This window comes from Sander vitreus, chromosome 18 (genome assembly GCF_031162955.1).
Source record: "Sander vitreus isolate 19-12246 chromosome 18, sanVit1, whole genome shotgun sequence".
NCBI classification, from domain to species: Eukaryota; Metazoa; Chordata; class Actinopteri; order Perciformes; family Percidae; genus Sander; species Sander vitreus.
In genome coordinates, this window is record NC_135872.1 from 5,108,834 (window position 1) to 5,125,409 (window position 16,576).

The 16,576-nt window shown below is 39.8% G+C and overlaps 1 protein-coding gene across 2 annotated transcripts in view; it reads left to right on the forward strand.

Moving 5' to 3' along the window:
• Window positions 1-1,231: 1,231 nt before the first annotated feature.
• msraa (methionine sulfoxide reductase Aa) overlaps window positions 1,232-16,576 on the forward strand; it is a 44,609-nt gene continuing 29,264 nt past the window's right edge. The window contains exon 1 of one of the 2 annotated variants that reach the window (XM_078274979.1): window positions 1,232-1,461. In XM_078274979.1, the coding sequence (XP_078131105.1) occupies window positions 1,326-1,461 (136 nt within the window). In that variant the 5' untranslated portion in view covers window positions 1,232-1,325. The remainder of the gene's footprint in view (window positions 1,462-16,576) is intronic. The other variant, XM_078274978.1, reaches the window with a different exon arrangement.

The window sequence follows — 16,576 nt, forward strand, 5'->3', positions numbered from 1 at the left end:
GCTTAAATAAAGTCATACTTGCTTATGAGCCTGATTAAGTTAAAACAACTTAGACTAAAGTCATTTACATAGGTCAGAGCATAGTGTCTCAAATTGATTATTATGAAATCGTTGTGATAGATTGTAGGTCTCTGAGCTATGGGGGGCGGGGTGGGGGGGTACATGTATGTATACAATTGAATAACTTAACCCAGTGTTTCTCAAATGGGGGTACGTGTACCCCTAGGTGTACTTTGGAGGACTGCAGGGGGTACGTGAGCTATTTAACAAAATGTTTAATAGTTACAAGGCTGTTGTTGTCCAGAACATTGTTCCTCTTTATGTAGACTTTTTTTTTTTCCTACCAAAAATGTGACATTTGTGTAGCCTTCTTTGGATCTATTCTTGCCTTCCTCCCTTCTACTGTCCTTCTACTTTTTACAAGTTTCTCGCTTTTTTCGAAGTTATGTCACTGTTTTTGAAGTTTTTAATACTATTTTCTACCTATTTTTCCCTTACTTTAGCGCTGGTCAGGGGGTACTTGGATTAAAGAAACAATTCAAAAGGGGTACATTATTGAAAAAAAGTTTGAAAACCACTGACTTAACCAATATTCCACATGATTACAGGTGAATGGGTAACTGGGTAGTTTACAACAACTGTTTGTTTTTTTTTCTCAAGGAAATAAAAAGAATTTGGATGCATGTCCCAGGTACCAGACTTTCTCCAAGGTTGTAATGTAGGCTAATTGACATTTTGGATAAGGGTTAGCAAAGGACCTGTCTCAATTTAACGGGCAGTCCAATTAAAAAGAGTCACAGGTAGCACTAATGTGACAACAGTGACAGAAACTAAGCTCACGTGTCTATGTTTTCTGTAATACAGTTGGAATAAATGTGTATGAAATTACTTTGAAGCACAGCTGTTGGAATGGTTTACAACGATACCAAACTCCGTTCATAAATCTAACAAATTATGTTTAAACTGTACGTATCAATTAACTGAAGAAATAACGAGTTCGTCCGGTAAATTCGGCGCAGGTGATGTCAATTAAATAATTGGAATAGGTAACAGAGTAAGAAGATAAGAATTTATCTAAATAAACCTACTGCTTGGAGTCAATATTTGTGCAGAAATACAGACTTGTTCTTGAGTGACAAACGCTTTACATCATGTTTTAAGTGTATTTAGGCATGCCGTTTTGTTTATGGTCAGTGTTGAGTAACGTGGACACCTTGGCATTACACAAGCCTTGTTAGATAAGATCGTTGTTATGTAGCTTCGCTAACTGAGCTAACGCTAGCCCTCGGTGTGCAGCAGGAGTGTGTCGGTGCTGCTGTGGATCAATGGTCTCATCCTCCAGGCTCCGTCTGGTTTGGCGTCATTTTATCAACAGTAGGATGGGAGAGATGACCTCTAAAGCCCAGATGACGACTCCAGAGGCAGCACTGCCCGGCCGGACAGACGGCATCAAAGTATCCGGTAAGTTAGCGTTAGCATTTTAGCTTCTTTAGCATAACTTTAGTTTATCACACGCTAACGTCATATAGCGCACCAAAACGATTCTTTTGCTGGTTTCGTTTATGTTCTGGTTATCTCGGGGTAACGTTTGCGGCGTTGCCTTCCGTACACGATGGGGAAAAAATCGGTTATAAAGACGTAATTAAGTGAAGTAGGGTTAACTGTAAATGTAGCCATTAGCACCTGCTGTTACTACTGCGCATGCGCAAGCAGTTTTGACCACTGTATGAATACATTGACACAGATACGCCACATGTGTGTAAATATATGAGAATTATAACCCTGATATTGTGGTGCATACTTGTAAGAACACAACTTGTCGGTGCATATTACCTGTTTTTGAGGTAAATAGGTACTACATTTAAGGCCCTTAATGTTAAGTAAGATACTTTGGTCAGACGTCAACAAGCATATTGATATTTTATTATTGTATAGATTTCATCAGAGTTTTACATTACTTGCAGTACAAATGGTCTAAAGGCTGTTAAAGTGGGGTTTCTGTCCTGATAAGAATCAGACATAATGAGGCAACATAGAAGTTTTGAATTATATTGCTTAAAATATTTGCATTTGTTGTTAGTAGGATATTGGTAAAAATGTCAAAAATCTCAGTGTTGATTATTGCTGTAATTACAAACTTCTGACATGTGAACCGTGCTCAAGTCAACGTTTCAAGTCTTAATAACGACTTTAAAACTAGGATTTTTCTGAGAGCTCCGATAGATCTGAGTTAATAACATGGAAATGCCTGAAAACGATGAAAATACTGATGCCTGATGTCAGCCAATGTCCATTGTTTAATGTAATTAAACCCAAATGAAATAGCGGTCATAGTGTATATTGTCAACGCACAATATCTTTAAAAACATTATGACAGACTCTGCAAACATACAGCCGCCTTGAGTAGTCTGATGTAAATGCTCACAAGGCATAAATATGGACATTTTTCTTCAAACAACTATGGCATGAATGGAAAATATGTGCAAAAACAAGTCAAAGGCAATATTCAAAGCAGTGATGAAATACATAACTGTGTTACACTATTCTGCATTGTATCAGAAAAGTATTTACGCACGCAAAACAAAAATGTTCACTAACTTGTTTTATTATTTTTTATTTTCAATAAAAGATAGATCGTGATATGTGAAGACATTGAATGAGGATATTGGTAATAAATATCAGATATTAGCAACTTCAATTCATGAAAAGCAGTATTGGCTTTTAATAATCCAGACATCCATACATGATTTATTTATTTATTCTAAAACATAATTGTCACTATAACATGAATATGGCTTAAACAAAAGTGTTTGTATGTGTGTGTTGTGTGAGATAGGGAGTTTTTCGTGTGTACAAACCGACCGACAGCAGCACCAAGTTGGCAGTTGGGGCATTTGGCTCCAAGCTGCCCCCTCTTCACTACAAGTGAGGGCGCTCAGTCTTGGCACATGATGAATAGATCTGCACTGGCACTGAACAAAAGACCACTAGACACACACACACACACACACACACACACACACACACACACACACACACACACACACACACACACACACTAACATTAAAAAGAGAAAGATGACAGTAATAATAAGTAGGAAGTGTAAAGGTTGTGTGGAGAAGATATTGATTCAGTGATATTTGGGTTCAGTGTTAAAGAGATGGAGAGAAATGGGAAGATAACAAAGTCAAATGTTTGAGTCTGAGTTTAAATTTGGTTTGGATTGATTTACCCAAAGTGTGTTCAGTATTTTTCAGACTGGAGAGGGTCAGACGGGGGAAGGAGAATGTGGGTTAGGAGGGCGGGGGTCCACCGCGAAAAGGACGATTGGGATGGATGGATGGATGGAAAGGTTCAGACGGAGTGGCAGACATGCTGGAGCGTCGCCAAAGCTTCTCGGGAACACTGCCATAATCGAGAGAGACCAAAAAAGAGCGAGAGAGCAGAGAGGATAGAGAGACTTGGCAGGGCTTCCCCTCCTTTGTCTGTCTGGCTCAGGGCTGCAGCGCCAGAGGAAATCAAGAAATGTCCAGGCGTGGTGGAGGTGGTGGTGAATGGGGACAAGCTCTGCCTCTGCTCCGAAAAAGACGAGAGAAAAACTACTTTCAATCGACTGAAAACTCCTTCTGAAAGGGCTATGGAAACCAAAAACAAAAACAAAAACAAACAATTTTCTTTTTTTTGAACGATATTCGGCGTTGGAGCCATCGGACCCGACCAAGTTTCGGACGCAAAGTGTAGTGTGACCACAATATCCGATAATACGACCTGTCATTTTAGAACAGCAAAGTATTTGTATGTTTTTGAAGAACCAGACGTCTATGAGCCAGACTTGAATGGATGTTTGACCTCGAAGAGTGCACTCGCAGCCAGAGGAAGGCCAACCCCGCGCCAAGAAAGAGGTCTGTGTACGAATGCTTGTTGAATGTCTTTGACCAAATCAACTGGATTACAGTTGGATTAAAGTGTGTTGGGAGAATGGTTTAATGTCAATTTAAGCGTGAAATCTTAATATACGTGTTAAAACGCAGTTGACCCAGAGGATATGAAGCAGGCCAAGCTGGGCCAAAAGCCTTCAGCGAAAGACCAAAGCAGGTGTTTCCATGTTGTTTGACCTCTAGAATATCTTTACACAGTGGATATTAAATCGGAGCGTTTTTTTGGGATTCAGAACTGTGCAAACTGGAAGATAGATGGGACTGAACGTTCATTCTGGATCTTTGAACAGTAGATAAATAGTTTTGGTCAGAAATGAGCTCTGCTGCCCCTGCAACCACGCCCAACAGTGATGTCACAGGCTCCTAGAGTACACCTGTACGTCACTGCAGCCAGGTGAGAAGTGAAACCGCTGGAGGTCAGCAAAAAACAAGATTTTCAGTGAGAGTTAAGTTTCTCTTTGATGAGTTCTCTTCCATTTTGGCTAAAAAGTTGAGATTGAAAGTTCATTTTTGATCTTGGAAACAGCCGTTGACAATATCATCTCACCACAATGTCCGTTTAGTAGCTGTTCCGAAGCTTTTGATTGTAGATCATAGATTGTAGATGGATGATAGATAATAGAGCATAAACAACGGGTTCAAAGTATCAATCTTTATTTGATATTCTTTGCTACTTTAAAATGCTTCATGCAACTTTGTCAACAGTCTGCATATTGTACACAAGTGGTGATAAAAGTCATGCACATGAAATAATTACATATTTTCAAACAGGGCTGCATTTAACAATTATTTGAAGAATATTTTCTCAATCATTAATCATTTGGTCTATAAAATGTCAGGAAATAGTGAAACATGTCCATCACATGTTCCCTTACTCCAATGTGCTTCCTTCAAATTCTTTGTTTTATCCGACCAACAGTCCACAACCCAAACATATTCTGTTTTCTATCATATTTGTATGTGACAAAGAAAAGGCAATCAAACCTCACATTTGAGAAGCTGGAACCTGCAAATGTTTGGCATTTTTTGCTTGAAAAATGTCTGTAACAAGCTATTATCAGAATGGGTTCCATGTAATTTTCTTCCTACCGAATAATTTATTGGAATTGTTTCCGTTCTACTTTTAACCACCTTAATATTCCCAAACTGTCTAAACCTCAACACCAATGAACTGCAAATAAGTGGCTGTTGGTGCTGTTTCTTATATAAGATTGTTAAAGTTTAAATACAAAGTAAGTTATGTCTGAATTAATGCAAATAAAGAGTAGATGTGTATTTACAAGCCTTAGTTGTCTCTAAACAAAAATATTGTAATTACTATGTGTTTTTTCTGCTAAAAAAAAGCCTATCGGTATCAAAAGTAGTATCAAGTCTGATTTATGGAATTTACCCCCTTTTATTGGTTAATTAGTGGTTTACAATCCATTTGAAAATCTAATTCTTTTGTTACTTGCATTCTGATGTTACGTAGACATTACGACCCCTAGTTGACATTTTACCCCTCCCCCTCCACACCGACACACACCGACACACACACACACACACACACACACACGCACAGATGGAAAAAGTGAAAACAAAAGCCTAATGAAGAAGTTAATGTCATCCTCATTACAGCTTAATGCAGATGTGTTCAGACATCGAGCAGCTGGTCTTTTAATTAGCGGGTGTACTTGTGGGTGTAAATCATTATAATCGCTTGCTGTTGTGGAACATGTCATTTTTTACAGGGAGTATTTGACAAATACCAGGAGTGATATTATGCTAATAAGACTCTGATTTCAAGATATCAAGTGTATTTAAAAAACAAAAGTTGTTTCTTCACACTGTGAGCTAAACGCAGTTGAAGCCAAGAAAAACCCCTTTGGCCAGCTGTTTTGATTCTCTCCATATGAACAGCTCACGCTGCAGCCCAAACTAACAGTGTGTTCACCTAGCTTTATCTGGTAAAGATTAATTATTGATGTTACTAATGGAAGTGGACATACCAGGGGTTGATGCATAGACTGTATAAGTGAAGCCAAAACATCTGGATCGCCCCCTGGTGGCTGGCTGCAGTATAGGTCATAAATCCCGCCCCATCCATGTTAGCGGAAAGGACCAAACTAAAAAAATCAAATTACACGTCAAATGTTTATTTTCCCAAGATGGTTTCTGTCAGGTTAGGTAGTTCTGATCACACTGATGTCTGTTCAAGTGTTCAGTTTTATGATAATTTAGTTTTTATGAGTTATTTCATGCTATAAAAACGGGGTGAAACGTCATGATTGACAGCTGGGATTGACTCGCGATTGGTCGGGCGGGTGTAGGGGCGGGACTTTGATACCTCGGCTCCACCATCTGCTCAGTACTGCGCAGACTCTGGCTCCAAAATTACAAGATGGCGGCTAGAGGTCGACCGATATGGGTTTTCTCTGGCCGATGCCGATCTTTAGAAATCAGGGTCAGCCGATGGCCGATAAATGCTGCCGATTTTATTTTGGCCGATATGTGCTTGTTTTTAAACCTCTATTTGAAAGATAAAATGTAACACTAATATACACAGAATTTCTCAACAAAACCATTTGTTGAAGTGTTTTAGCTGTGTTTTGGGGATCCTACTGTTACATGTCCTGTAGCACTCATTAGGATCTTATCTGAGCAGATTTCTGTCATTTAAACAACTCTTAGTTGTAATTTAAAACTCGTCCAGACAATTTAATAAAATTAAGGGTTTTATTCGTGCTCGAGTCCATAGATGCAGTTAATGGATACAGGCACGGAGAACTGAAGGCTCTGTTAGCAACGATTAGCTCCGTTAGTGGTTAGCTCCGTTAGCGGTTAGCTCCAGTTAGCTCCGTCATAAGAGTGGATGAGACTGCCACGGACAGGGGTAACAACCAGACTCTGATAAATGACATTCGGGGAGCTTCCACAGTGTGGCCACACCACGGTGTGGCCGCTGTGTTTTGTACGGTTTTATTAGTACAGTTAATCCCAAGGCAAGAACACCAGCAGCATGCTACTGCTAACGGTAGCGTCTGAGCCTGAAGTGACTGTGCGAGACACACGGCGCAAGAATTCACGAGGGGAGGGGCTGGAGGCAGCTGGTCTGGGTGCGCTGTAAAAAATGTCGCCTATTCATGTTTTTAACACTAGGCTGCCCGTAGATGTGCCTGCCTATTAATCAGCTTGATATACTGGGATATTGGCCGATGCCGATTATGTAAAAAAATGCCAAAAATCGGTCGACCTCTAATGGCGGCGCCCGTATCCGGGATATTTTGGCTTCACCTTTGTACAGTGGGAGGAAGTGGCGACGCGCCGTCCATCTTTATATACACTCTATGGCAGTGGTTCCCACCTGGGATCTGGGCACCCCTCAGGGAGGCAGCAAAGATCACAAGGGGTGCGCAAGTCTTTATCTGGTTTGAGGTTGAGGTGGTAAAAAAACATATTTTCACACATTTAACAAATTATGATAATACACTAGAATATATAATGTAGCTTTTCTTAGACATGAGTAGGGGGGGCGCCAAGGAAAAAAGGTTTGGAACCACTGCTCTATGGGATTGATACTCATTTCAAGTCCTACTCAAGTCCTGGTGTCCACATACTTGTGGCCATGTAGGTTATCAGATACACAGAAGATTAGGGAAATCCAGGCAAAGCCGGTGTTGTAGACCCGTATCGGGCCATCCACCACGCCTCTTGTGTTAAATGTTAAGCGACTGTGCGGCGTTATCAGGTTCAGGTGCTCCTCAATCCATCTTACCCTTGTCGCAGCCGTTACCACGACAACACAGAGGGATACCAGCGAATGAAAGTGTGTTTGTGATTCTATCAGCAGAGCTCTTTGTCGATTACATGGTGGCCTTATAACCTTGACGGGCAAAATGGCGGGCGTTTAAGGGGGAGAATGTGAGAGACATAACAGATGAGGGAGACCTGTAGATCGACATAGAAAGAGGAAGAGAGGTAGAGAAGAAAAGATGGAGGGGAAGAGAAACGAGACAGAGACTGAGCCTGGCAGATTATAACTGTGTTGACACTCAGATATTCAACGACGTTGAATCGTCGGGTGGTTCATGACCTAGCCAAGGTGACATCTAGTACTAGGTTGAAGTCATCTCCCAATATAAGTAACCCACTGTCCAATTTGGGTACTGCCAAAAATAATTTTTCAAAGTCATCAGTCATCGCAGTTAGGGGCATACAAATTCACCAAAATTACAAGGTTGGCGAAGAGCCCTCCAACAACAATAATATATCGCCCATTAGGGTCACTAATCACCTCCTGGGATTGCTTTGTTTATTAATATGGCCGTCCCTCTAGCTTTGGCATTCAATTTGGACCGATAGACCTGGCCGACCCAGTTTCGCCTGAGGCTGGTGATGTTAGCAGTACAAAGGTGGGTTTCTTGTAGGAACGCCACGTCCACCTTAAGTTGTTGCAAATGAGATAACACCCTTTGTCTTTTGACTGTATTGTTAACCCCTTTGACATTCCACGATATAAATTTAGTAGGATTATCAATCACCCCACTGAGCTGCCATGATAGTCTAGGAAAAGAGTGTAAGGAAGATACGGAAAGCAAATTTGGTAGCCAGGAGCCTGTGTTCCATTTCCATACAACACAATAGAGAACGGGCGTGTTGAGTGAATGAAATCCCTTGTTTCTTTCGGCTGTAATTATTTTTGAGTGGGGGTAAGAACATATTATTCTCATGCAACATTAAATATATTATATCTGCACTAATTGGCCAATATCTGATATTTAATCAAAGTCTGTGCTGTGTTTGCAGAAGATAGGAAGTCTGACTTTTAGGAGTCTCTATTTGATTGCAGCTGAGAGTGAAGAATAATTGCTTTAGATCTAATGCAGATCCCTCACACTTTACTTTGAGCCCAACTCCATGTAAACACTGCAGCCTTTTATCACTAAACAGTAAACCCAGCGACGCTAAAGTGCCTTTACTCCACATAGTGTGGCTGTAGTTTTTAGTATTGAACACAGAAGCCAAGAGATGATAATGTACACAGCATGATGAACATATCATAAATGTATTAATGATAATTAAAGCGTGCATGCATGTTGCAGTAAGCAACCTCTCCCTTCATCCATTAAATATAACCAAGCTTGTGTGCCAAATTCCAAATATCTCATGAGCAGACCCAAATGGAATCTGCAGTATTTTTTTTTACCGTTTAATATATAGGTGACGTACAGAGCAATTTTACAGTTTCTGTCTGAAAGGGTCCAATCAGTCCACCATCTTTTAAGTGCAAAGTGCATTAGGTACTATTTTCTGCACCCCACCATCCTACAACACACACACTCTGTCTCAGTACTAATGGTGCTGAGTGATCGATCGAGACACACATGCACACACGAACACACACACACACACACACACACACACACACACACACACACACACACACACACACACACACACACACACACACACACACACACTTATTAACCCCGACCACCACTCTAACATACAGTATATGCCAATTAAGTGTTTCAAAGGTTTAGAGAAGATGGAAAAAAGGAGAACAAAACAGGAAACACATCTTTTTACATTTATAAGGTGAATAAGGTGTTGTTATATTATTACAGCATGTGTACTTTGTGACAAGAAAACGCATGCATCTTCGAGCAGCTGCTTTACATTCGTAAATCTTCAGGGGAAAGAGGAGCTGTGGTAAAACCTTTATTCAATACGTCCTAGGGCTGGGTATCAGTTCTGAAATAACCCAGAAAAATAGTAATCGGAACTTCTCCCGTCAAATAGCACCTTCATTCGATCGTCTTTGTACCCTGATCCAGAAAACATTTACCATTTGTATGGGTTTTGCTTGCAGCCAATCTCCGCAAGTGTTCTTTGATTTACTGCGACGTGTGAAAAGTTTCGACAGTGGGACTTGAGTTTTGACAAATGCATGTTAGCAATCGGGAAAAAAACTAATGTGACATGTGCTTGGCACACTACTGCAGCAGCTACAACCCATACAGTCTGTGGTGGGGTGAAGTCGAGCTCAGTGTATTTGCAGGAGTTGGCAGTTCAGTGTGCCGATGCTTCCATTCACATGATGGGTATCGAATGAAGTAGAAAAAAAGGAATCAAATGAAGTACTCTTTTCGGAATTGGTATCACTTTAAGGGTACTAGTATCGTCATTTTTTAAACGATACCCAGCCCTAAAACTTTCCCAAGATTCTTGTGAAGAACTGTGTAATTTGGTACAAATTAAAGAGAAAAATATAGACAATGTTTAATTGGTACATTTCTGAGTAATTGAATCCAATTCATTTCCCACATAACGTACAGAGTCTTAGTTCACAGTAACAAAAATATCAAATTTTTCTACAAGCGAGCATACAATTTACCATGTACGGACAATAATGATAACGTTTCCGATGATGAATGAATATTGAATAAATTAAGGGTTCAGTTGCAAAAACAGATAAAAGCAATTCTTAAAATGAATGAACCAACACCAGTTTGATATTCCCTGGATTGCACGCACACACACACACACACACACACACACACACACACACACACACAAAATGATTAAGGAAAATAAATAAAAATGGAGATACCTGTTACCCCTGTAGATATTCATTGGGTTTTTAGTGACTTTTAAATACATTAATATTTTTTTCTTTCCAGAAAACCTATTATAAATGATTTATTTTGAAAAAAATATGGATTTGTAAAGTAATGCTTACCAGGTAGGGGTATTTCTGACAGCAAATGCCTTGTCTTTAATGGATGGGGCTGTTTCGGCAGATTTCTACTTCAGGATCTGGCTCAAAAGATGCTTTGTCTGTATTAAAGAAGCATATTGCAACGGCAGGGGATAAAAACAGAGAACATTCATAATTTATTTCTTTAACAATCAGGATGTAAAAGTAAAAACTCAAGGCAAAAGCAGCACTGCCGGTCAAGCATGGTTATTTGGTTAGTTTGAGGTAGAGGTCTTTAGGGACCAAGATTTAAGATCTGATCTAGAATGAAGCCGTGGAAATCTACCCAAACACGATGTCATTGTTTTTCGAAAAAGAGCCCCAAGGGTGCTCAGACCCGGTCCAAACACACCCAGATAGAAAAAAAAACAATGTGTACATGTGTTGTACATACAAGTTAAAGATAAAGTTTTGGATAGATAAACTTGTATTTTAATGTCTGCTTAATGCTTCTGCTAAAAAACTTTCTGGGGAGAACTCTGCCCTCTACAATAGAAATCCATCATGTACAACCTTCATCATTGTTAAGTGTTTCTACCACATTTGTATACAAAGGGAAGCATCTCCTTAACAAAAACCTTGGCTATTGTGTCTAAAGCCCATTGAAGTTTGTTTTTATCAACATAAAACCTTTTAAAATATCCAAGCACGTCTTCCTTGAGATGCGCTGCGTGTTGTGAGACCGGCACAGAAGGTTGTCAGAAGCGGAACAATAAGGATAACACTGATGGTTGTAATGATGGGCAGTAATAAAAACGATGACGGCAATCGGAGTAGCTGATTGGGAGGCTCAGATAGAGGGAGAAGGAAACACTGTAGCGGGGAGGAATAAAGAGAGAGAGAGAGAAAGATGGGTGTAGGAGGGAGTGTAAAGGGAAGCTGATAAGAAAATGGGGGAGCAGGAGGAAGATGAAGAAACCAGGCAATCAGAGAGAGAGACACAGGAGGAGGAGAGGGTGGGGGTAGGTTACTTTGTAGATTTAATTGCAGTGCAGTTGTGTGTGTGTGTGTGTGTGTGTGTGTGTGCGTGTGTGCGTGCATGTGTGTGTGCGTGTGTGTGTGCGTGTGTGTGTGTGTGTGTAGACTCTCCAATATCCCCTAGCCAGACATTAGCTACAGGGTTTCATTTATCACTGTCAGGTCTGGAGCTCCAGGGGGAGGAGACGGGAGAGCCCTGGACGTTTAGGCCAGGTTGTAGCTCCTCTCCAGGCTCAGGGCAGCGTTTTTGAGAAAATCCCTGTGCTGATGTTCACTTATGGTATTGATTGTGAAGATACAGTTAAGACTTATAGCAGGATCTCTTAACACGTCACAGCTGCACCGTATGTCCACTACTTTGGTTTATGACCAAATACCTGCAAAACTAACTGTCATTGTTATTTTGAGAATATTAGCATGCTAATGTTAACATTTATCAGAGGCCCACGGAGCTGCGTATATATATATATATATATATACATACATACATTTTCAGATTAGCACTAAACTCAACTGACTCACATCATATCATTGGGTTTATGATAACATGTCTATGTAGATAATCAGTCAAACACGTCAGCAGATTTTGAAAAAATAATTTGAACTCGAGAGTACACAACGTCAGCCGAATTATAGCCGGACCAAGCAGACGTACCTCAATAGAAGTAAACGGCTCCATTTCTAGTTAATTGCTCACATTATTAGTCAAATAATCAATTAGTTGATCAAATAGATTTGAAAAAAGTGGATACGGTTTGAGCAATCAATTTAAAGATGTCCCTTTGGGAAATTTTAGATGAGACTTTTTGCACATTTTATGATAATTTACAGACTAAATAGTTAATTGATCTGCCAACAGATAACTGAAAATGATCCTTATGGGCATCCTGGTGGCTTAAAGTGTAACTCTCGCCAAAATGCAACCTAGGGTCTTTTTGTGAATGTACCCGAGTCAAACTTTCGTTTAAAAGCATATTTAGGACGGAATCGCCACTTTTAAGATTTACCATATTTTCGTTTTTCGGTCAAATGGCCTTTTGAATGGGAATGCTAGGGGCACTTTTATGCTAGCATCAAAATAGCTATTTTTAAAACACTAAGAAGGCTCGACACAACATGAAACTTTGCTCGAAGTATCGCCAGGGGCTCTACACATGAACGCAAGCATTGAGAACATTGTTTGTGTACACAGAGTTTACTCACGTTACTCACGCAGTTGTTGTTTACGCTATCCGCCATTTTCCCAGTCCAAAATAGGCGATCTCCGAATGCGAATGAACGGACTCCATAGGAGGAAATGTCATTCCTATATGAGGCTCCTTTTTCAACTACAAGGTCAATATTGTGTTTCACTAACGACAAAACAACGAATTATCAGTACATTTACATGGAACTAAGCTTTAGGAGCTTTCCATCTTTACTCTCCTCCCTCGACTCTTTTTGACTGGCTCGATAGACGGCGACCTGAAGAACAACAGCTACAGTGAGTTGCTCAAAACCTTTCTTTTTAGTAAACTCTGTGTACACAAACAATGTTGTCAATGCTTTCGTTAAGGTATAGAGCCCCTGGTCATACTTGGAGCAAAGTTTCATGTTGTGTGGAGCCTTCTTAGTGTTTTAAAAATATTTTTTTTATATTTTTTTTTATTTTGATGCTAGCATAAAAGTGCCCCTAGCACTCCCATTCCGTCCCTAATATGCTTTTAAACGAAAGTTTGACTCGGGTACATTAACAAAAAGACCCATAGGTTGCATTTTGGCGAGAGTTACGCTTTAAGGGACTAACGGTGTGTTTCAGTTGTCCATCTCGAATGCGTCTGATATACAGTTTCACTTTTTTTTTACGCTTTAATTCTATTTTCTTCCATTTTTGCGTAGCTGCAGTGGTTGTGTATTGGTCTCTGAGCGTGGGAGACCTACTCTCAATACTGTGCCTGAACGCCTCCTGCAGATACAGTGTAAGATGCTGATCATGTAATTCCTTGTGTCAAGTCTAGCAAGAGACCTTTGCAGCATCCCTACTCTCTCTCCTCCCATGTTTTAATATTTAATGTTCTCTTAAATCTTTATATGCAAACTCAGTTTGTTCTTACTGCAGCCATAACTCTCAGTCATTATGCTTCTGATGAACGATGGAAGGAAAACACGTTAAGAAAGAAGTTAAAAGACTGACGCAGGAGCCTGACTCAGCATCTCAGTCAGCTCTATGTGCATGATGATGTAATGTGTACTTTGTCTTCTGGTGTATCTTGAATTGGCAAAATGTAGAGAAACTTTCTCCACAGAATAATTTATCCACCGTTCGTAAGTCTTTTGGATGCTCGTAATGATACAGTATATTATATACTGTAGTCATTATACAAAAATAGATTAAATGCTGACCTTTTTATCTTTATCTATTTTTATCGTCTATCTCGTATATTATATCGTTATCTGTGGTTTCAAAAGAGAAAATTAAAAAGTGATGAAGGAGAGATGGAAAGACATGCTGAGCTCTGCCTGCCTTCACACGCATGTAGGCCTGAGCTGAAATAGAGCAGCACTAATTGTGTGTGTGTGTGTGTGTGTGTGTGTGTGTGTGTGTGTGTGTGTCACAGATGTCACCATGGATAAAGGCCTGTTCCGTGATCAGGCTTATTTTTGTGACAGGATTTTGGGAGCGGTAGAAGAGAATGGGAGGCAGGCTGCACACACACACACACACACACACACACACACACACACACACACACACACACACACACACACACACACACACACACACACACACACACACACACACACATTTGTCCCTAAAATGAAGTGGCTAGCTGTTTGATGTGAATTGTCCTGAAGTGCTTTCTAACCTTGTTCACTGCTCTTTACCGCCAAATAAAAGAAAAATGAGTTGCCAGTACAAACCAGTCAGAAACTAGCTTTTATATAGTTGAAAGAAACATCATTCTGGAAACAAAATGTCTATTTTTACATTCACATCCTCAATATTTTTTGTGCTAATGCAAGGTTTGGCAATGCTGTGACAATACAAGAAACTCATAGTCTTGAGTCTCTCACACACACACACACACACACACACACATACTGTTTGCATTTGACCTCACACAAGAATATGAATTCAGTTAATCAACAAGAAGCGTTGTTATCATTCCCAGTGAGATAAAGGCGACCACGAGAACAGGCATTTCAAAGGTGTGCTGCATGGAATAATTACTTTCCAGAAAAATGCTTCCGTATATACAGAGTGAGTGAGTATGAAGATAACTGTAGAATATTAATGGATGTTTTTGAAAAAGGTATTTATTTTCTAACTCTTTCTTTCTTGTCTTTGGGAAATTATTTATCCCCCGTCCCATTTTAATTCTATAGTATGTTTACTTTATTTGACTTTATTTTGTAGCTGCTGCTTTGGTCAATGTAAGACAGGGAGAGCACAGAGATGAATGTTACACCTGTTTGTGTACAGATCAAAACAAACAAGATACAACGTGTTAATCAGTAAACCTCGGATGGGTTGATAAGGTTGATTTTGAACTTTTTACAGAGCCGGGCTAGCTTTTTCCTTCTGCTTCCAGTCTTAATGCTAAGCTAAGCTAATCACCTTCTGGTTCTAGCTCCATCCCTAATACACAGACGTGAGAGAGGTATCGGTCTTCTCATTTATCTCTCGGAAAGAAAGCGAATAATTGTGTTGGACAATTCCGATATCGTCATACATTTATGTTGGGGCTTCATTTGAATTAAATAGTGGAATATTTTAACACCCGCAATGTACATTTTCTGACTTTGTATTATTATCCTGACTGCGTTTTTGCCAATTACCTTTGATCATATCATAAGGTGAAAACTTAACTTTTCCTCCATTTCTCTTTGTGCTCAAATGTGGCACAAAATTCCACAGTGCTGAATGTCATTAGAGGCGCCTTGTCCTGCATGTTAATGTGCTTGCATGCTTGATTTAAAAGCCCAGTGAGATTTATATACCAGCCACGAATAAGATAAGTTCTTTTCCCCTAGCAGCGCCAGGCCAGTAGTTTTCGCACAAATCAAACCCACAAACGAATTGTAAAAATGCTCGCCGTCAAATGGTAGCGTATGCAGAACAAATCCAAACAAAAATGGAACGTTCTTGCTGCATCGGTTCTGTGGGAACGCGTACACAATTTAGTCTTTTTGCAGAACCAAAACCAAACATCAATGTCATGTGCAGGAAAGCCAGAGAGCCAGTTTAACCTAAACAACAGAAACATGTTCTTAATTATCTGTGATTAAATAAGTGCTGCCCACTTAATAACAGTAAATATATATATATAAAAAACATTGTGGTTTCATCGGATCTCATTCTGATCTTTCCAAAAATAACTGTACACTGTGTGCGCGTACACACACACACACACACACACACACACACACACACACACACACACACACACACACACACACACAGAGCTGGTACACTCATTAGTATTATATCTGGACTTATTGTGTTTCTCCACTGACATTTACATTTAAATATTTTATCTGTGTGTGTGTGTGTTTGTGTTTGTTTGTTTGTGTCACCGTGTGTGCGTGTGTCTGTAGACCGTAATGAACATGCCTTCAACGGTCCCAGAAGGCAGCCATTATTAACGCACACAGAAGATAATGTGAGAGGAGGAGGAGGAGGAGGAATATCTGTTCCAGTGTTACTGTTAGTAACAGGATCTTACATTTTCATTTTGAAATCGGGGAGCTATACAAGTTCTTGAAGGGTTCTTACAGTAATTAGCACATGGGTAACATGTCAAAGACCAATGTGCTGTATATAAAGACATACTACTGATGTTATGGTCAACCAATCAAGGAAAACAATTGTAGATAAAAAATTTTAATCAGACACATTATATATGACCAAGAACCAAATACTTTCTCACACATTTATTA